A 21,709-nucleotide genomic window follows, 5' to 3' on the forward strand; every position below is an offset into this window, starting at 1 on the left:
GGTGACGTATTAAGGGTTATGGGGATGGATCATTGGCTATGTTGATGGATTAAAGGCAACGATGAAGGATTTAAGACTTTCGTAACGAATTAAGGGTTATGCTGTCGGATTAAGGGTTATGATGACGGATTAAGGGTAAGGATGACAGATTAAGGGAAAGGGTGACGGATTATGGTCTCTGATGGCGGATTTAAGGACACGCTGACGGATAAAGGTTTGTGGTGATGGATAAAGGGTTGTGGTGACGGATTAAGTGCTATGTTGAGGGGATTAAGGACAACGCTGACGGATTAAAGACTTTCCTGACGGATTAAAGATTATCATGACGTATTACGAGCAAGAGTGACATATTAAGGGTTATGGGAACGGATTAAGGATTATTCGGTCACATTATTGGCTATGGTGACGGATTAACGGAAACGGTGAAGTATTTAAGACTTTCGTGACGGATTAAGGCTTATGGTGACGGAGTAAGGGCTACGGTGACGGATTAAGGGTCACAGTGATGGATTTATGATAAGGATGACGGATTAATAGAAAGGGAGACGGATAGGGTCTCAGATGGCGGATTAAAGGATACGCTGACGGATAAAGGTTTATGGTAACGGATTAAGGGAAAGAGTCATGGATTAAAGCCTATGGTGACGTATTAAGGGTTGTGGTGACGGATTAAGTGCTATGTTGAGGGGATTAAGGGCAACGCTGACGGATTAAAGACTTTCCTGACGGATTAAAGATTATCATGACGTATTAAGAGCAAGAGTGACATATTAAGGATTAATGATAAGGATGACGGATTAATAGAAAGGGAGACGGATTAGGGTCTCAGATGGCGGATTAAAGGATACGCTGACGGATAAAGGTTTATGGTAACGGATTAAGGGAAAGAGTCATGGATTAAAGCCTATGGTGACGTATTAAGGGTTGTGGTTACGGATTAAGTGCTATGTTGAGGGGATTAAGGGCAACGCTGACGGATTAAAGACTTTCCTGACGGATTAAAGATTATCATGACGTATTAAGGGCAAGAGTGACGTATTAAGGGTTATGGGGACGGATTAATGATTATGAGGTCAGATTACTGGCTATGGTGACGGATTAACGGCAACGGTGAGGTATTTAAAACTTTCGTGACGGATTAAGGCTTATGGTGACGGAGTAAGGGCTACGGTGACGGATTAAAGGTTACAATGATGTATTAATGATAATGATGATGACGGATTAAGAGAAAGGGTGACAGAATATGGTCTGTGCTGTCGGATTAAGGGTCATGGCGACAGATTAAGAGTAAGGATGTTCATGTACCACCGGAAGAGTTCATTCTCCCAAGGGGGTGGCTTTTACAAAACAGTCCATTTCAAAACAGTCATTTCTTGCAAGGAGAGGGAGATGAATTATGCTGTATTTCAACTTCTTACTTAGAAATGCTACCTTTCCCCCACATAAGTTACACTAAAACGCAAACCTGTTCATATTTGCTGAAGCAGCTAATTATTATCTCTAGTTATCTTCTGCTCCCACAAGACGTACTACCTATACAAAAGTACCGTATATGGGTAGAGACTCATAGCTTTCGCTTAGACGCATACTCATCACCAAATTTGAAGCTAGATCATTCGTAATTTTAAATTCTTCAGAAAAAATATTCCATTTTGTATCTCATAGCGTGTCCTTACACACCCTTTTTAAGTCTTCCCACATCCATCACATTACTTGAAACTTCTGTTGTTGTTTTTCTTCCAATCTTCCATCCCGGATGTGCCTATTGTCAGTTTTAATCTTAATTTTAATTTTCCGTTGGTGATGCTTATATTAGCAGCATTTTTGTTAATAAATTTGAGAAAGGATCATGGGTACTAAGATTACGTCAATATTCAAACATCTGTGTAGGTACATTGAGGCAAGGGGAGAAACTAGTACATGTGTTTCGAAAGGGCGAAATAATGCTTCATGTCCAAAATGAACGCCATTTCCACTGTGCAATAATGCACATCTCTACAGCGAATGGGAGCTTTTCAATATTTAAATAGTCAATGTGATGAAAAATATTGGGCATTGGTTGTCAAGATTATCAGATTTCAAAAGATTAATCGGTTAGTTTGGATTACTCTTTTACATGGTCTTTAAAGATGTTTAAGATGATTTTCATGGGTACAAAATGAATGGAGCAAGATCATCGCTTATATAAAGCCCACTTTCACATCCGCTCTGCACTAGTACCTGCTTCAAGCGCAGGAAGCTACACAAGGCGCGACTACGCTTCTCAGTGAAGGCCTAGGAATCAGCAGCAGGACGCCCCGTCTTCAAACCACTTCAAAATTACATCTCCTCCATCCATTCAACGGCATCCGTCTTCTCTAATATCATTTCCGCGTCTCCATTCATCTCTCCGAACCGAACCATCTTTACGAGAATTACAAAGGAGAAGACCACGTTTGAAGTCGTGGAGGAGCGGGCCTTATCTCTCCCACTTCCCGTGGAACGGTGATTGAAAGTCATCAGCGGTACTCCAGATAACCCGCCGGTACGGATCACTCACGGGCCCGCCAGGCTTTCATCTTCTCCACGGGCCTCTACGGTCAAACACGACCCATTTACGTGATGGAAGCGCCGGGAAAGAAAAGAGGGCGCTGAAACATTCATCATACGATCACGGCCTCAAAGAGATGAGATGCATCAGAGGAACTGATTTTGCAATCGCTAGTTCCCAACGGCAGGATATTGGGAGTGAGAAATGCTTCACTTGCTGTGATTGTGATGGTGTTTTCAGGGCATACACCAAACTGGCGCCATGGCTTCTGATAAAATCTCATGCTGCAAGTTCATCAATACAGAGAACATCGACATTTAAGAGAAATAAATCGACCGGGTTGGCCACATAGGGACCTAATAAAAGTAACTCTTTGCGAGCCAAGTTTTATCATGCTACAGTATGTTAACTCTCAAACCTATATCAGATGTCGATGATGAGCTGAGGATGAGAGTTTGAATCTCTAATGTTAGAAATAATCATATTTCAGCAGTCTCCTCTGAACTATATTCATCATGCATTGCCATTTGATTTTGTACTATGTTTAACAGTTGTTGCCATATGTAATACCATGTACGATTGTCGTGCAATAAAGTTCTTCAATGTATCAGACACACGAAGGTGTGACACTTGCAGACTGACACAATTATAAATAGCAATCATGGTTTTATTTGAACGTTCCATTATTACGAACTGTATCAATAGGAACAGTTTCTCATACAAAATATTCCCCATATGTTGTTGTCTAAAAACGAGACATACTATTCAAAACAATAGAGTAAGGCATATCCAAGACAGCAGAAATAACGTTGTCTAAACTCTATTTGACGTTTAGACTATATACCGTCAGGTTCTTAAATATTTTCCTCATAAACCGCCGTACACCAGATACTGACTTCATTAAAATGTACTTGATTAGAACGACGAGCGGTTCAGGCTTGAATCTGTACAGCAGCGGCACCTTGTTGCATAGATTGGCAGTGCAGTTGAGCTGTTTTCATGACCTTCATTACACATCCCCAGCCCTGCTGGCGAACAGCTAGTCTCCCCGAAACCAGGTCTTACAGTAAGAAGCTTATTTCAGAAATGCCCGTCTAAGTTATGTTAATGAGGCCCATTATGGTATTTTAGTATTTTCGAATTAATCATACATATTAGGCAGCTACTTGCGTTATTGATACCTACCGATACCTCTGTCTCCTTCAGTTACATATGCCACATGTGTTACATATGTTTGAGAGTCCTATTGGCTTAAGACCAAAGGACTTAAGATGCAAGAAAAGAAAGTCAAGAAAACTTGATATGGAAGGTTGACCTTGTGCACTTCTCCAACTCCTGTTCCCTCTAGCCTCGGTCATTGAAGTTAACATATACTAGTAGTCATTGCAAGGATGATTTGAAATTCTTTGATTGTGAATGAAAGCTTAATCTTGTATCCCTAGCTGGTACGAATTCATTTCTTCCGTACTTTTAATATGACTGGCTAATTCACAAATACGCTGAAATAATATTTCAAAAGGTTTTATCACAAATTGGTCTGAGACGTGAGAGGCACAAATTATCAATCTCCACTGAGAAATAATTCTCCGAAAATTGAAAAGATGGCTGGTTCTAATCATTTCTGACTAAAAAAAGCTCACCTAATTTCTAGACAATTAGTTTAGAGCTGTGTGACCCGTTTGTACAGCATTGCAACAGAATGACCGCCACACTTTTCGTCGTAGGTTTGAACGGGACGCTAATCCAGCCGCTTCTCCACCTGCTTAAGAGCAGATCCTGGTAGCTATAGCTATAGACATGACCAGTGACTAGCCTACTGAGTTGTAGACATTCAAACTTAAGACGCAAAAAAAGAAAGTCAAGAAAGCCGAATACGTTCCCTGTTCCCTCTAGTCTCACTCACTGAAGTAAACGTCTCGTCCATCGATATTGAAAAAGTAAAGGCGATATATTCTATGACCACCTCTATGGCTTTGCTGTAAAGATATCGAAACATCTTATATACTATCTGATATAAACACATTGTACTGATTCTTTGATTGTAAATGAAAGGTGGCATATTGATATCAATGTATTCGCCACTGCTAATACCTGGCCGGTAAAATTGATGAATATATCTGATGTGGCCGGCTCATCCACAAATACGGTGATTTGATTTTTTTAAAGAAATTGATCACAAATTGGTCTGAGAGGTTAGAGGCATTAATTGTTAGTATCAACAGAGAAATACTTCTTCTAAAATTGGAAAGCAATTGGTTCCAATCATTTCTGTCCAAAAAGCTGACCAATTGTCTTGTGAAAGGTGTAGACAATTACTTTACCGCTGTTGTAGATACCTGGTATTACCCATTCTTTTCGTCGTCGTTTTGAACGGGACGCTTATCCACCCGCTCCTACACACGCTTAAGAACAGATCCTGGTGGCTATAAACATGGCCAGTGCCTACTGAGTTGTAGACATTCAAACTTACCCACACGGAAAGAAAACGAGAGAATTGTACCAGCCTTCTGGGACGGAAGAACGTAGAACGGCAAGACGTCAATGTGATACATGGAAAAGGTTAGTATCGTAGCACTGAGACGCCCATCGCCAACAATCTAGAGGTTTCTCGAAGAAGTCGGAGACTCCATCCTAAAGCAAACCACTTTTTCCATTCTGGAACGGTTAAGAAGGATACAACTTACCAATATTCGCTTGTCAGAAGGTGAAGCATTTTTATCTTCAGCAGTTTTCTGGAAGCACAAACAGGCACCAGTTACGGGAGACTTTTAATAGATATACATCAAGATTGGTCCAGACGGCTGTTGCTCGACACCATCAGGAATCTCTAAGGAGCTACGGACAATAACGATGCAGCAAAGTAACGTCCCCTCCAATCAGACAACTAAAGGAGTTCAACACACATCTGGAACAGATACTGATGTAGCGGACGATGTTTATGAAAATGATGATGTAGATGATGATGATGGTCATGTATACCAGGATATGAATGGACCAACTAAAAGTCACAACCTTCCATCAGGTAAGAATCTACAGACAATAACGATGCAGCAAAGTAACCTCTCCTCCAATCAGACAACTCGAGTGGCGTCTTATCCAACTGTGGAGCTACGGTTCATGCAGACTCTGCCGTCGGACGTCCTCCTTGATCACATAGATGGAACAGATACTGACGTGGCTGAATATGTTTATGAAAATGATGATGTGGATGAAAATGTATCTGCAAATAATGAAGATGATGAACAAGTATATGCAAATGATGAAGATGAACAAGTATATGCAAATGATGAAGATGATGATGATGAACGCGTATATGCAAATGATGAAGATGATGATGATGAACATGTATATGCAAATGATGAAGATGATGATGATGAACACGTATATGCAAATGATGAAGATGATGATGATGAACATGTATATGCAAATGATGAAGATGATGATGAACACGTATATGCAAATGATGAAGATGAACATGCCAACCATGATATGAATGAACCAGATGAAAGTGCCAATCCACCTTCAGGTAAGCCAATTACAAATGCATGTATTGCAAATAACCAATAACTTGAAATTTGCAAAATGTAAGAGTAAATGGATCAAATAATTTTGTCCTGGATATACAGCTGGTACTCTTCAGTACAAACCCGATGTGTTACGCCATGAGGTGATCTAGCGGGTGTGCAATACAAACAAACAATGCGATGGTAAAAGAACTTACCTAGAAATAGAAAAATTGTCTGCTATCTCATGATGATTCTAGATCTGACAGACTAATTTTCTCTTTGTTTCCGTTGCTACAGACGGGGGACCTGCCCCTGGTGCCCCGGTACGCCCATTCCTCTCATCCCCTCAGTGGGTTTGTTTAGCCATCACCGCATCCGCTGCAGTAGCCTTGTTACTGACAGGACTCCTCATCACTGGGCCCACGGAATCCCGTCAGCAGAACCTTCCGTACCCTACAGCCCCGAATAGGAATATAAAGGTAAATGGATCTATGGTGGCCCGTCGTCCCCTGACGTATATACCTTATCATATACATATTACTCCTAAACTTTCCGAAGAAAGTGTGTGTTGTTTCAGCATGCCAGTGCACAATCATTTTGTCCTCCCAATAGGTTTGCGATACAGAGCTAAAACAATAAAAAAATGTATTTCGTTAGCACGCCATACGTAGCCGGGAAGCCAATGTGAAAGTTTCCTGTTAAGCATTTCTGGAGGCACATATCTTGGGAAATGAATACCACAGAACATCAAATCCTTTGCTGTACGATATTGACAGTTCTTACTAAGGCTAATGATCAGTGAACATTTTGGAGACGTTCAATATCGGGACGTATCATTTTATTGACATTGAGCATTGGAAATTTTTCAGAACGGTTTACAATTGTGAGTGACTATAATCATCCAGTATTTAACCTCCTTGCTACATAGTCTTTCACAATTGTGAACGGTTCTGGAAATTTAACATGGCCTATGAACGAGTAGTCCAGACGAATCAAACAAGCAACGAAACAATTGTAACGAACGTTAGTAGAAATTGACCAACGTCTACTCATATGCCAAGCAAACTGACTGATTTGTTGCTTGTTTAACTTGTCTGGACGATTCATTCAAATCTTTGAAAAGTCATTCTGAAGATCTGAGTTGCTTGGCTTGTTGCCAAACCTAACACAAATTTCTCTTCTGTTACAGACGACAATCATGCACACAGCTCAAACACCGACAGATAATACCTCCACAACTACAGCGTACACTGTTGTGTCGGCACCTACCAGCACTGTGAGTTTATTTGCTATCGCCAAGTAATGTCTGTACCCTTTTGTAATAGCCTATGTAAAACTATCAATGGTCTGTCAAAAGTCATTACTGAAGCAAGTGAAGTGTTAAACATACTAAAATGTGCATATTGTGTTCAAAATAATATATCAACTGTATTGAAGGACAATACTTTATCGCCACGTTTGGAAATCATGATATTCTACACCCACACTTTACATTTCAAATTCTTACGTTGATTTTGTTCATGATTTTGAATATACGTATCAAATGGGCCTTGTAGAGGAAAACTGCTTCTGTCTCAAATGGCTAATGACAAAGGAAAAAGAGGATTACAGTAAACTGACTCGTTTCCTCCACAGGTTGAATTAACCACCACATACAGCTACACAACTAAGACGAGAGTTGTTAAACCTACCACGACTCTGAACAAGGACGCACATACCTCTATGGGCAAGGAAGGTAAATATGCAAACATCGCAGATGTTTAAATTACTAATAAACACCAACAACAAAATGTACTAACGAAAAAAACAACACACATTTTCTTAAACATGTATGGATCAGATGAACTTCGTTTGCATGAAGGGCGTTCCCCCTTTCCTTCTGCACAAGTTCTATGGTTATTTGTACTGATGATGTCTATGTTGGTTTTCTATCGTAGAGACGACAGAAGATGGTGGCAATCGTCGCGTCATCACGTTTGGTGGGCGAGGATCAATGCTGGGAAAGTTCGGTCTTATAAGTGGACTTGCTGTGTCTTCTGGAAAAGAGATATTCGTAGCTGATCGTTATAACTGTCGAGTGCAGGTTTTTAACATGAAGGGTGTTTACGTTCATAATTTCTTGACAACTGTGCCCAGAAAAGCCGGTAGCACGATGTTTCCAGACGACATGTCGATTGACGGCAATGATAACCTGTGGGTAGTGGGGAAATTGACATCTAGTAGCTCTTATGCTGTACAATACAACAGGGATGGTCGAGCTTTGGCCATGTTCCGGGTCCAAAGCGGCACAACTTCTCTTGCCATAGATGTACGAAGTAACCACATACTTGGAAAATATGACATGGCTAGTTGTGTGATTAACATATTTCATCCAAAGGGCCTGTTAGTAAGAACACTTAATATTCCAGATATGTCATGTGGACACTCTCTTGTCGTAAACAGGGAGGGAAATGTTGTTACTACGACAAAACATAACATGGTTCACGTGTATAGCCAGACAGGACATCTTCTGTTCAATTTTGGGGGCCATGGCAACGGTAATGGTAGGGTGACATATCCCAAAGATATCTGTACTGACATTTCTGGTCATATCTTGGTAGCAGATGATGGTTACTGGAATGAAAAAGGTTGGGTGTCCATGTTTACAAGTCGGGGAAGTTTTGTTCGCCATGTGGTCACTGGGCTGAGGATGGTAGGTCGTATTGCTGTGGGACTAGAAGGGCAGCTAATAGTGACTGATGTAAAGGACAACACTGTAACTATCTACACAACTTACTGATAGAAGCGGCACTCATTGTGTGTGTGTGTGTGTTTGTGTGTGTGTGTTTGTGTGTGTGTGTGTGTGTGTGTGTGTGTGTGTGTGTGTGTGTGTGTGTGTGTGTGTGTGTGTGTGCGCGCGCGCGCGCTAAACTGTCCTTGTTCGTGTTTCCGCAACCATTACCCTAGAACGTCTGGATGGAATGTAATGGCCTTTGATATGTGGGTAGTTGTTGGTATGTGGGTAGGTGTTGGAAAGACGAAAGTGAAGGTTGATTTTGGGCCCCCTGGTATGTGACCTCGGTGTTGCAGAAGAGCTTCCCTTTTTTAATCTTTTGGCCTGAACGTGCTATTATCTTGTTTTTTTAATGGCAGATTTAAGAAAGAAGTGATGTACGTTTGGGCCTTCTAGCAGCTTGCTAGTTGAACTGCAGCGTTTTTGTCAAAATCTTCCAAAGAGAATAACCTAACAAAGAAATGACGGATTTCTATGATATTTCGTATTCAGATAGCTTAGACAGAGATGTACATAATGAAGTGATGCAAATTTTGACCTTATTTTTATAATCAAAATCTTTATTTGCAGTGTTTTGCAATATATGCCTCAAATACATTCCCAGATACCAACATTCAAATAAATTCCTAATTTGCATAATCAATGCAAAAGTGCCATTATGCTAATTCATCAAAGCGGTGAATGATCGGACTGACACGATGTATTACGAGATGTGTAAGTTAGTTAAAGGTGTACATGACCAAGCATATGTAAATGTGGTCATTTGCAAAATCAGAATAGTTCATGGAGATACGAGGTCACCGAATTATTGTTAACTTAGTTAAAGGTGTACATCACTATGCATAGATTAAATAAATGTGAACGTCCTTTGTTTACTTTATGATGAAATGCAAAAATAGATTTCTGCCTAAGGAAAGGACTTTTATGAATACAATAAATGTAATTTGGTAGAGAAGACCATCATTTAAGCACGAAATAGTTATACAATTTCTGTACATGTAAAAATATGCTACTGCGTGTGACGTCACAATTTGTAAAGTTGAATAACCGACATCATGTTGGACATATCTAAGATGGCGACAGTTCACTCGAAACGCACAGACAATCATTCCAAGGAAAAATCATATAGCCTAGTGCTCCCCTAGGAATGCAGAGGTAAAAAAAGCAGGCATGTTGAGGTAGAGAAAAATGTGTAGAAGAATTTCTAACATAATTAACATTTTCGCATGCGTCTTTAACCAACCAAAATGGCGGGCGCTCAATTCGTCATAGTCACGTGACTGATAAAGCCATATAGCCTCCCTCTAATAATTCAATTATCAACTATCTATGGTGGATCAAAATCATACTTTAGTATGAAATCCGACTTGATTGACGCTTCCACGATAGCACATGTATCAAGGAAGATTATATGAGAAAGTGTATAATAGTTATAGCTATACTGAAGATGCTTGAATAAACAGCTATCTTCCAAGGCCTGGAGAGGACCCCTGACATTGTGGGGTTTCCTCTGGGGAAGGGGAAGAATGCTCGGAAGGATGGGAACTTCCACAAGAAGCGCTTGGTGAAGCTGACTCGTCTTTCAGCAGCGCCACACTGCGAGGGAAGTCTGTCTTTGCATCGGCGGTTGGTGAGGCGGCTGCTGGCCGTCCAGGCTTGTATCTACCTCTCATCATCTGACTTATCTGCAGAGGAAAACAGTAAAAGTTTTTTATATATCAAGCAGACCTCAGTGTATTATTATTTCTTCAACATACACACATATTTATAAATACAAAAATACATAAAATATAAAAATATTTTGAAATCACTGTATAATATGGAGGCAATACTTCAAATCACTTTCTACAAATAAAATCTCTTGATATTTGATGTTTGGAAATGTCCCATAGCCCATCCACCTCGGTCGATAATTGCAAAGCTATTATTGGCTGAGCTGTGATTTGAAACAACACATTTGAATATATGATTAATATTGATGATCCAGGAGAAAACACTGACCACTCTGGTCTTGACCACGGCCAGCGGCGTGTCGTTGTGAGAGTTCTTGACTCCTATGTCCGCCCCGTGCTTGATGAGTAGTTTGACCATGTTCTGTTGGCCTCGTCCACTGGCGGCGTGCAGGGGGGTGTTTCCCGCGTAGCACTGCGCGTTCACCTTGGCGCCTGCGCGGAGGAGGTACAGGACCATGTCCTCGTGGTCTCTCTCTACGGCGTGGAACAGCGCCGTTCTGCCGCTCTTACCGTCCTGAGGATACATAAAGGAGAAGAAAAAAATCATTATTATGTTTCTTCAATTGTATCAGGAATCGGAGATCTCATAGATCCGTAAAATATATCTAGTTTTGTGAATTACTTGTTTTATTCATTGTTGTGAATACATCGCTGATTATGTTTAGCCCATGTTTCCCTATGGCTGTCATGATAGGCATGAAAATAAACTATATAGTGGGAATCCAAGACGGAAAATTCTGGGACCTTTGACCTGAGTTCCTTTCTGTGTCTCCGACGTGCCTTGCATGTATTTGGAAATTCAAATAACTACGGACACACAAGCATACAAGCAAACATACCGAAAGCAGGACCTCCTTATACGGTGGTAATCATCATTTGCTTATACAAAAAACGTTGACTGATATCAAACACACTGAATAACACCTTGTGTGTGTTTATACCATTAAAACTTGCTTTGTAGACGATGATATCTTCTTTACCCATATGACCTTTGCAAAGTCATATTCTGATATGCAGGAACCCTAAGCATACTCAAGCCCCCCACCTACCGTTGCATCGACATCGGCACCGCTGTCCACCAGTAACATGACGGCGTCCTGGTTTCCAGTGTTCACGGCCACGTGCAGCGGTGTCAGGCCTGGAAGGGATAAAAGAAAACTTGTTTGTGAAGAAGACAAAAACAGAGTGAGAACTCTCCTGTAATCTGATTGTCATTTTAGCGATGAACCTCCAATCAGTAGAGGAATGGCAACAATCCATTTCCATCTATCCTTGATCGATCAGTTCCCTTTGACCTATCATATCATTGAGAATGACCTATTTCTTGTATCATTCACAATTTGGTATTTTCCAAAAACATCTAAACATCTATGTTACTGTGTGTTGTCTGGTGTAGTGGCGTCACAGAAAGGTCCCGCCATTTAGAATAGATAGCATGGTTAGGAGTGAGTTCTATGACGTCACGATCCTTTGCTAATTTGTCCCACCAAAGAGCACACAATATTGCATCTAGATGTTTTCAGGAAAGACCAAATTCTTACGTGAATGATAGACGAAGTTTCACATATCACTGGCACTTTAGATGTACACACAAGCCCTACGGGAAAGGGACATGCAGCCCACCCCACCTCATTAGCATGCGTGTCTTACCATCATAATTCCTGAGTTCCAGGTCCAGTTCATGTGTAGAGCAGGTGAGGATGGTGTGTAAACAGGCCGTGCTGGCGGTCTGACACGACAGGTGAACCGCCGTCTGTCCGTTTCTGTCCTGCACGTCTGCGCATGCGCCGCTCAGAACAAGCATGCGCACCAAAGGCCATTGGTCTGTTATGATGGCAAGATGTAGCGGAGTCTGCGTAGAAAATAATGAGAGAAAATATTGATTGATAGAAACACTAAGCAAAACTAATAAACATCAAGAAGGAATACGAACGGATGTTTGAAAGCGGGTACCTTTTAGGCCGGGCTATTTACAGTATGTGCCCATCAAAAAGAAATTTCCCCCACTATTGACAGCATGTTCTTGTCAATAAGACTTTTGGAACTATTGACAGTAAATTCCTGTCAATAAGACTTTTTGCACTATCGACAGGATGTTCCTGTCGTCAGCGTAATTCTATAAACTCCGTGCCCTAAATGTTTGCTAACAGATATACTACATGTACTATCCACAAAAATGAAGTCATCAACACAAACTTCCTCTCTATCCAGGTCGATATATAGGCAACCAGGAAACGACATAATCTGATTTGGCTTTCCTGAGCTATAGCGCTACTATAAGCGGTTGTACATATAATTACCTGTCTGAGGTGGTTGTAGGTATCGATGTTTCTGTGTGCCATGGTCAGCAGTGTGAGGTATCTTTCGGTTAATGGGACGTTAGACTGGGCCACGGCGATGTGTAGAGGCCTGTCAAAACAACGGTATGACACCATCAAACATCATGATACCCAGAAATTCATTCTTCTTGGCACGCTATTATAAACAGGCTGGGCAATTTGGAGAAATGTTTTCGCTTTGCAATTACGCAACCCCTTTATTGCTTACAGGTGTTGATAAAGCGTTGTTATTTTTCTTTTCGCGTTAGTAAGCTGTGGAAATGAAAAGAAAACAGTCACATCAGAGGAGAACGATGGGTGGTCTAAAACATGTACAAGAAACCGGAACAGTTGCGAGCCTGGAATTGTTTCCGAGGGACGGTTGTCGGGGGTTCCTGGAATGGATCACACAGTTTTCAGTTCCAGGAAAGGACATTGTATATGCATGATAGAGATGACGTAGCCTTGGGACATGTAGGAAAAGCGCCTAAAATCAAAAGGACTCACATGGAAACATTTTCCTGTATCTATCAGTTTTGGCTATCCCTTCATCTAGCAGGGCTAAAGTTGCTACCCAAACCTAAAACGAATGTCAAAATACAATTTCTATGAGAGAAAGGAGCAAAGCAACCATTGCATTTCCTTTTTCTTTTTCGGGCAATAATGATGATGATGATTGATGATTGAAGACCTTTATTGTATGTTCGTGCCCCGAGGGGCTAGATACAGGTCGTTTAACACAAACCTAACTAACATCTAAGTGACATATACAGTGAAATATGTACAGTACATTGTGTAAACAAACATGGTAGAAGAAAAGGATAAGCTAAGCTAATCTAGTAAAGTCAACTTCTTCTCGCTTCTTTGTACATGTGTAGATGTATGAACAGATCATGTTTCTTATACAAGGGTTATCTAGACGCAACAAAAATATGAATTTATCCGTTGCGTTTAAATATTCAAAGTATGGGAATTTCTCATTAATACATTTGAAAAGAACATTTCTTTCTATATCGTAAAGTTTACAATCTAAAATGAAGTGCCGCTCATCTTCTATTTGATTTAACTCACAAAATTGGCAAATTCTATGTTCTAGAAGCGTGCGGTTGTGCCTTCCTGTTTCAATATGTAATTTGTGACAACTATTCAATTTATTTTCAATGTACGTCATGTGTTTTGTTTTCCTGATTCTCTCTCTGGTAGCAAAGGTAACTGGGGCATGTGTCAGTGTCCTTGCGGATGTTTCCAGGAAAATAAATCCCTGGAAGCGGAACAAGGTGATACATACATGCCGCTAATTATCAAGGCGACGAGGAACTATCTCATTAAGGGATTATCCGAGTATCAAATAGAAGGCAGAGGTTCTAGATAGCGTACGGTAAGGTATTTGCGCAACCCTTGACTTCATACTTGGAATATCATGAAAAATATAAAAGCATGGCTGCAAAGACAGTAAAGTACACAAGGCGTAAAAAGATTCGTTTCTTATTTATGAAATTTGTTGAGCGCTCAGTCAAATTTAAGATCACAGCGCGGTGGCAGCGATGTCGCCGCCTGAGTGGAATAGGGATGTTAGCGGGGAAGTGAGAGCCGTGGAAATCCATGCAAACAATAATTGCACCCAGTCTGCAAGACTTCGATTTTTTTCTTACAATATATTGCCTACTACATTGTATAAACCCTAAATTGGGAGCTACACCTCTTGTTTCCGGATAAGGCTGAACAGTTTATACTGGCCCTAAGTATTCTCCAAGCCTTGGCTTGGCTTGGCTACATAAAGAAAATGATACAAAATAGAAAGTCCTACAAACACGCTTAAAAAGACGTGAAAAACAAGCCGGAGCCGAACCTCTGCTTGTAGAGTAGACCCGAGACTCGAAAGATGTTGTTACGTGCACGACGAGAGCGGTGCCACGTACAATATCACATGGCATGACTTCTTTTCTGCACGAGGCGGAACCACTGTTGTAACTAAAGCAGGACCACCCGTTAGAAACTATCGTTTTTCAGAACCGGTACCAAGGTATTTGCGTCTCGCACGTGGATAATGTTGAAAGGAAATACGGAAGTAAAAATAGACCATTTGCGTTTACGCGGTTACGTGATAAGTGTTGAATGACATTTATTTATTTACATTTCTGTTAAACTTCATTCCTGTAGATCTCGGCATAGTTTTACTTGGACATGTTCACAGCCACGTAATCTGGAGGGACCAAAATTGTTGGAGTATAATGTATTCAATACTGAAAATTCTTTTCAAGACTTTCTACAAAGCCAATGCTTATTCCTATTCAAGGAACACGACTGGAGATATCAAGAAGTCGTTATTTTTGTCCTTAACTGGTTTTTAGGAACAGTTAAAATGTTGTATTGTTAAAATGCAAATATGGGAAGTGTGTGGACAGTTATTTTCTGGATTGTACTGAGAAAAGAGTTCTGCCAAATACGAATGATTTCGCGCGCTTTCAAACATAAGAAGCATTTTAAAGGGTCAGATTTTTCCTCTTCCCTTTCCCTTTGAACATAGCTCTTAAGTGGATTGTGTCCGTGATTTGTTTCGACCCACATGGCATACGTGCACGAAGTTTTGGGTACCAACTTCATTGCAGTGAACGGCTATCTAAGTCTCCTTTTCAGAATTCCTTATGTTTTACAGCTTAACAAATGTTCTTTGAAAATTCAAGAGAATCTTGATGTAACTGATAAAAATCAATGGACCATATTTTTTCAGGATCATACCAAATTTTAAAATCTCTAACGTGGGGTTTCAATTTACAAACCTGGATCACACACAATTTTGTCTGAGTAACTCAGTCGACAAGTTAACATGTTGCTTTGAGTCCAATTTTTGGTAGTGGGAGAATAGTTTGTCCTTTTCCATAATGTAATTTGCTAGCTTTGCTAACATGAATTTTCATGCCAATTTTGTCGTCTGACTGGAACCCTGATCAGCCTAGAAACCTTGCTTGTGGTTTCAGCACAATTATATCTGATTCAATGAGTTCGCCAGTCGGTGAGAACATGACAGAAACAATAACATCGATCTACTGAAACGGATTGACACCTGATACGGCCTCCAAGCGTCGTTTCGATTGTGTGACACCTGTTAGTTTGAACTTTGACCCTGAAAAAACGACCTATCGTACAATGCACTTCCGGTCACTTCCAGGGAAGAAAGTGCGTCATGTCCAGCCTTAGCTGAGTCATCAGGTTAACTTTAGTTTTGAAGTCAATGGCGTCTCACGCCATACTGGTCACTCCCAGTCGAAACTTGATTAGTGTTTGAGGCAAGGATAGTAGACCTGCGAGTTCAGTATTTCTCGATCGGAAAAGACGAATACCAGTATCACACATGGCGCGCACTTCCCATGTTCATTATTATCAACTTGCTTGGGTGTAATAATTCTTAACCAGTGATACATTTGATGTCTACAAAATAGACAGTGGAATAAAAGAAAACAGACTAATCTGTTAGTGATTTAAACCAAGAATTGTTCCAGGCTTTTTTTTCATGAAATCTTGAATTCAAAACAAGATAAAAGTTTTGAAAACTTACGTATCGCCATCTTCGTCTTGCCAAGAAAGTTGCTGCAGCTCCGTGGACGCGAAGACGCCCAGGCGAGGGTCCACGAAGTTTGGTGCAGGCCTGGGGAAACTTGTCAGAGGAACCGGCACTTGTGGTAGACCCAGAGTACTGTGCATTGTCTCGCCATGTGTGGACCTCGCTTTTCGACAGCCGTCTTCGACACCTGTAGGGTAAAACATAGCCCACTGTTGGTGGAAGTACGGATAGTCCGTGTAGTAGAGTGTATGGGGGCCATACAGGTGGTGTGAAGTCTGGGTTGGCATTGTACTTGGCAGTGACGAAGCAACAGATTCGGACATCGCAGCCAGAATGACTGAAACGCAGCGCGGCTTTCTTTTATAGTTATTCACCGTGAGATGAGCAGAAAAGGGGGAGGGGGGATTCCCCACAGATTCATACTGAGGATGTGAGTTGGTACGGAATACACGTATCCCACGTGCGTCCTGTTCTCTGACATACGCGGAGGAATCCCCGACAGTCGCTGATACTGTAGTTTGTTAGTTGTCGGTTTCACCACTGCCCGTGTGTATGGACGGGGGATTCCCGAACGTTCCACATAAGGGCTTTAAAAACCGCAATTATTCCGAAGGTCATATATAAACAGGAAATGACTCAGAAGTTACTCCAAGTGTTTCCCAGTGTGTTACGTCATGCCTGGGCCTGATACGGGTGTTCCGGACCGTGTGATAACTATCCGGATCACATAGGGTTCGGAAGTGTTATCACACAGGCTTCCATAGAATATTTCGAACGCATTTCGAGCGCGCCGGTTGTGCGGCCGTCGGAAATTCGAATACCGGATTCGGAGATTGGAATCAATGTTGCTACAGTTTCTTGTTCGAGGACACAAAACTCCCTCACCTTCTGGCGCATTCCGCATTGAAATGTATGTTTTCGCGGGTGGGTAGACCAAGGTATGACATAAATAAAATACAACACGTTGTATTCCGCATCACCCTCGGTCCCAGCCCTCCCGCGGGTCGGATCGCCCTCCGGCCTACGGCCGTCGGGCGATCCGACCCGCGGTCGGGCTGGGACCTCGGGTGATACGGAATACCCCGTGTCGTATTCTATATTTATGGGCCAATATACCACAAAGCCCCTATCCCACCACACCCCACCCCTAAAATATAATTGTATCGTATCAGTAATTGCATATATGAGTTTCTTGACCGGTCCTTCCGACTGAAAGAAAACATAAAAATCGCGGTGTTTCTCTCTTTCAGATGCCGGAACAAACGTGACTGAGTCAAGCTTGCGGTGCAGGCATGTGCAAGGGACGACCGTTGATGACACTAATAAAACGTGTAAACATCCTACCTGTGTAAACATGTCACATTTTACGTCTACAGATTTTTACACCATTACATTATTCTTATGAACTTTAACTGGCATGATTGGTAAGCCGGTCAACAGCCGCAAAGCTAACTGTTCAACAGTAGAAATCTTCGGCGCACTACGGAATCTTTCCCTCAAACTTGTATCCTTCGGCCGGTTTATAGCAACTTGTAGTTATAGAACTCAGTTCATTATGTCGTGATTGGTTACAATTAATTGTTAAATTCTCTTCATTTGACTCCGGGACAGAAAAACAGTTAACTATATCTTCGTACCGTCAAATGTAAATACAATGCATTCAGCAGTGTCCTATGTATTTAGCAATAACTCTTACACAAAGACCATATGGGAGATCATACCTTGGGATATAAAATAAATAGCAAGCAACACTATCTAAAAGTTGCAACGCAATATATACACATAATATATATAACATAGATAGAAATTTGTGGGAAACTACGGTTCAGTTCACTTGAGAGTATGTACATATGTGTGGCGGATACAGCGCATGAGTGAGGTCAATTAGCCTGAACGTGCCCGCTTCCTTGTCAAATTCTGAGAAAGAGATGATGTCAGGGAAAGACGGGGAACTAGATTTGTAACGAGGGGTTTTTGAGCGAATCGTTGTTTATTCATGAGAATCGACCTGCAGCTGCAGGACATTTTTAGTTGAGGTCATGAGGTAGGGGTCAGACAGAATATAACAGATACAGATTACATGATTAAAGTACAACAATCTAATACAACTACAATATTCAAGTAACACAGAATTTTGGCAGTTGTTTTAGTAATTGCCTTTTTTCCTTCAAAGTTCTCCGTTTATTAAAATCCATTTTTCGCGTGAAACAGTATCTTTTATCACGCTTAATTAGCGCTTCCATAACATGTCGACACTCGTATGTGGCCATAGGCAGAGGAACTAGAGGCTGATTTTATTTATATTTGTTGTTATAATCTATATTTCTTCAATTTCTTTTTGAAGAAGTGCTTCTTGCAGTGCAAGTAAAAATGTGTATAATTGTTAGGCCACAGCACGTAAATGTTTTGGATTATATCAGCGCGCGCATTGATTTTTTTGATTTCGAATAGAAAATAAGAAACATTTTGTTCCCCTCCGGAGATGATCAACATGGGAAGAACATGCCAAAAATCGGAAAATTTGTCGTGTTGTAGCCTTGATTATACCTGTAGAAGTGACACTAGTGAGGTAGCCATGAATGTAGTTGTAGAAATGAACGGCTAGTTCGGTAGTTGTAGAAGTGGCATTAGTGTGGTAGCTTCGAGTGTAGTTGCCAACTTGTAAAGTGATACTAGTGTGACTCTGTGCACTTCCTGCAATATAGGAATAAAAGGCTTGTTTGCTGTGATACCATGTTTTGTCGCTTCAAGTTTTGTTACCGTTAAACAACAGTCCATTTTGACACAAGTGTGTGTGTGTGTGTGTGTGTGTGTGTGCGCGCGCGCGCGCGCGTGTGTGTGTGTGTGTATTTGCATATATGTAGTGTCTGTGTCAGTATTTGTACATATAAATATATATGTATGTGTATCACCACTGACACACACTCACTGGCGTACAAACGCACACGCACACTGTGTGTACGCCAGTGAGTGTGTGTCAGTGTGTGTGTGAGTGCATGTGCTTGCGTGTAGCGCGCGTTGTGTGTGTGTGCGTGTGTGTGTCTTTAGTTAGTTAACTTTCCACTTGATAACTTTTCTAAATGCAAACTAGCAATTGACCTTTCTCCCCCACTCCCGGGCCCCCACACCCCTTCCCAAGGTGTGGCAACGCAGAGGCGTATCAACTATTTCAAGCTGAGGCCCTCCCAAATCTCACTTACTGTACGTATTATCCCACTGCATGCCACACCTATTTGAGTAACACAGTAAAGAGCAAAGACAATGCATTTTACCCCAGTGTGCCACTCGTAGTGCGCTGACGAATGACTCATTGACAATCCCTTGGCATGTTTGTATACTCAATACGGGCTAGTCCCAACATGTTCTAATGGTCAGTACAGAATAACTCAGCATTCATAACTTTATAGTGACGTTATAGTGAAGCTAAATGTGGTGTTTTTTCGTACTCATTATCAAGCGCCAATGACATGCATTCGGTCAAGAGAAAGAATGAAGGCTCAAGACTGTCCCATTACAAGACGAGGGGGAGGGATGTTAACTCAGTGGTGTTCTCCAGAACAAAACAGGTCTGAAATTCTTATGACATACTCGGGATCTATAACAGCTTCGATTTTGGCAAGAGTCTGAGTTTCAATTTCGAGAGGTGAGCCTACAATATTTGATGACTCACGGTATGGTTTCGTACATGACAGGAGGGATGCCCCGCCGTCAGCGGTGTACTTTCGAACCACCCTTGTGCACTATATTGGTATTAATGGTAGACTGGGCAGCGATACGACCAAATTTCGGATACCGCTACCATTGTAGCTGTCTCATGTACTGAATAGAATTGTATAAAAAGAAAAACAATGGCAACACGATGTTTACAGGCAAGTAATTCTCACCTTCACTTGAGGGTCTGTCAATATCGAAAACCAAACTTTTAATCCGACGCTTAAACATTTGATTCTGCTGTGAAAACAGTAAGAAGCCTATAAGTATAAAAACTATTGATACTGCTACGCACCGCAGATGGATCCCTCAACGGACATCTCGAACGCTAATAAACCATTTGTTGGAGTAAATTCCATAATTGAATGTACATACGCTATAACGTCAATGCGTTTGTTGTGAGACATGTCAGCATTGAACCTTGTAACAATTCTACTGTCACCTATTTCCGCTAGCCTCCAACAGGCCCTCTTACGGGCGCATGAATCGCGGCAGAAAAAGGAATAATTAGCCAGTAGAGTCAGTCCACAGTGAAGATCACATTTCGCCCGTAGCCTGCAAGTGAAACCCTGGCTTAGTTAGTCTGGTAGAGACTATATTTCCGCAACCTTTTTTGGAAAATGCTCCCGGCCTATCTTCTAAATAATCCTTAATTTGTTCTATATGAATATATATATCTAATAGGGTAAACCAGTGTGGACCTGGCCCTGAATGCTTTGCTGACCTACTTGGTATCTTATTTGTGTCCTTCGACAAAAAAAAGGACAATTGGAACTGATTAATGGTCTTACCTTGCGAGCGAGGTTGTGGCCCCGCCTCTTCCTTGACCCTCAAAGTCGTCGACTTGTCCGTTGAGGTATTATCATGTCTGGGTCTTACATTTAAGTTATTCCTTACTGCTGTGGGGATAGGTGTGGTGACATCTGTCTCGGAAGACGGTACAAGGTGTCTACGCTTTTTCGGCGGTAGTTTGACGTTCTCGCTCTGGTGTAGTCTACGCCTGGCAATGGTGAGTCCTTCAGGAAATACAGGTCGCCTGGAGATTGTCATGTTGGACGAAGTGCTCGTCGACGTGGTGAACGAACTGTTGGGAACTACAACAGCACTGTCTGAGACTAGGAGTGGGCGAGCGCTAACTGGGGACGTGACGGGACGCTCGCTACGAGTAGGGGGTTCCCGGGAAGGCGACGCCGGGGAAAGTCCGGCTGAGTTCTGGTGGCATGATTCAGTGTCCATTCTATCATGTTCTATCCGGGCTAGCGATGCTGCCGTTCCAGTAGGCGGACTGCGTGGGACATCCCATAGCTAACTGAACAACAGGGGGGTCGCAAAACTCGTGGCGCGTGTACTGAGAGTATATAATGTATGACTATAGAAAGGTGGGCGGAAACAAACTGCTATTTCACACCGGCGGCGTCAGGTGTACAGAGTTCACACAGGCGGGTAAACACGCGACAGGTCAGCTACGTGACTTGCGAGTACAAAGTATGAGGGGATTCCCCTCACTGAAGCCAGTAAAGTTACTGTAACAGCGGTTTGTTTAAATTCACCGGAACATGACTCGGCTGATACATCG

The 21,709-nt window shown here is 41.6% G+C and overlaps 1 protein-coding gene across 1 annotated transcript; it reads right to left on the bottom strand.

Moving 5' to 3' along the window:
- Positions 1 to 9,428: 9,428 nt before the first annotated feature.
- LOC136428026 (B-cell lymphoma 3 protein homolog) lies at positions 9,429 to 21,575 on the bottom strand. Its single transcript, XM_066417268.1, has 7 exons — positions 20,925 to 21,575; positions 16,417 to 16,609; positions 12,843 to 12,951; positions 12,193 to 12,394; positions 11,592 to 11,680; positions 10,811 to 11,056; positions 9,429 to 10,494 (listed from the first exon to the last, which is right to left on the bottom strand). The coding sequence occupies exons 1-7, from the start codon at positions 21,367 to 21,369 to the stop codon at positions 10,273 to 10,275; spliced, it is 1,506 nt and encodes a 501-aa protein (XP_066273365.1). The 5' UTR covers positions 21,370 to 21,575; the 3' UTR covers positions 9,429 to 10,272.
- Positions 21,576 to 21,709: the final 134 nt, after the last annotated feature.

Source organism: Branchiostoma lanceolatum, chromosome 2 (genome assembly GCF_035083965.1).
Source record: "Branchiostoma lanceolatum isolate klBraLanc5 chromosome 2, klBraLanc5.hap2, whole genome shotgun sequence".
Classification (NCBI taxonomy): Eukaryota; Metazoa; Chordata; class Leptocardii; order Amphioxiformes; family Branchiostomatidae; genus Branchiostoma; species Branchiostoma lanceolatum.

Excerpts from the sequence above, each read along its gene's own strand:
- LOC136428026 (XM_066417268.1), bottom strand. The coding sequence starts at position 21,369 with ATGGACACTGAATCATGCCACCAGAACTCAGCCGGACTTTCCCCGGCG. Across the intron at positions 12,395-12,842 it reads CCTACAACCACCTCAGACAG|ACTCCGCTACATCTTGCCAT; the intron begins GTAATTATATGT and ends TTTTCTACGCAG. Across the intron at positions 11,057-11,591 it reads GTGCCGATGTCGATGCAACG|GACGGTAAGAGCGGCAGAAC; the intron begins GTAGGTGGGGGG and ends ATGTATCCTCAG.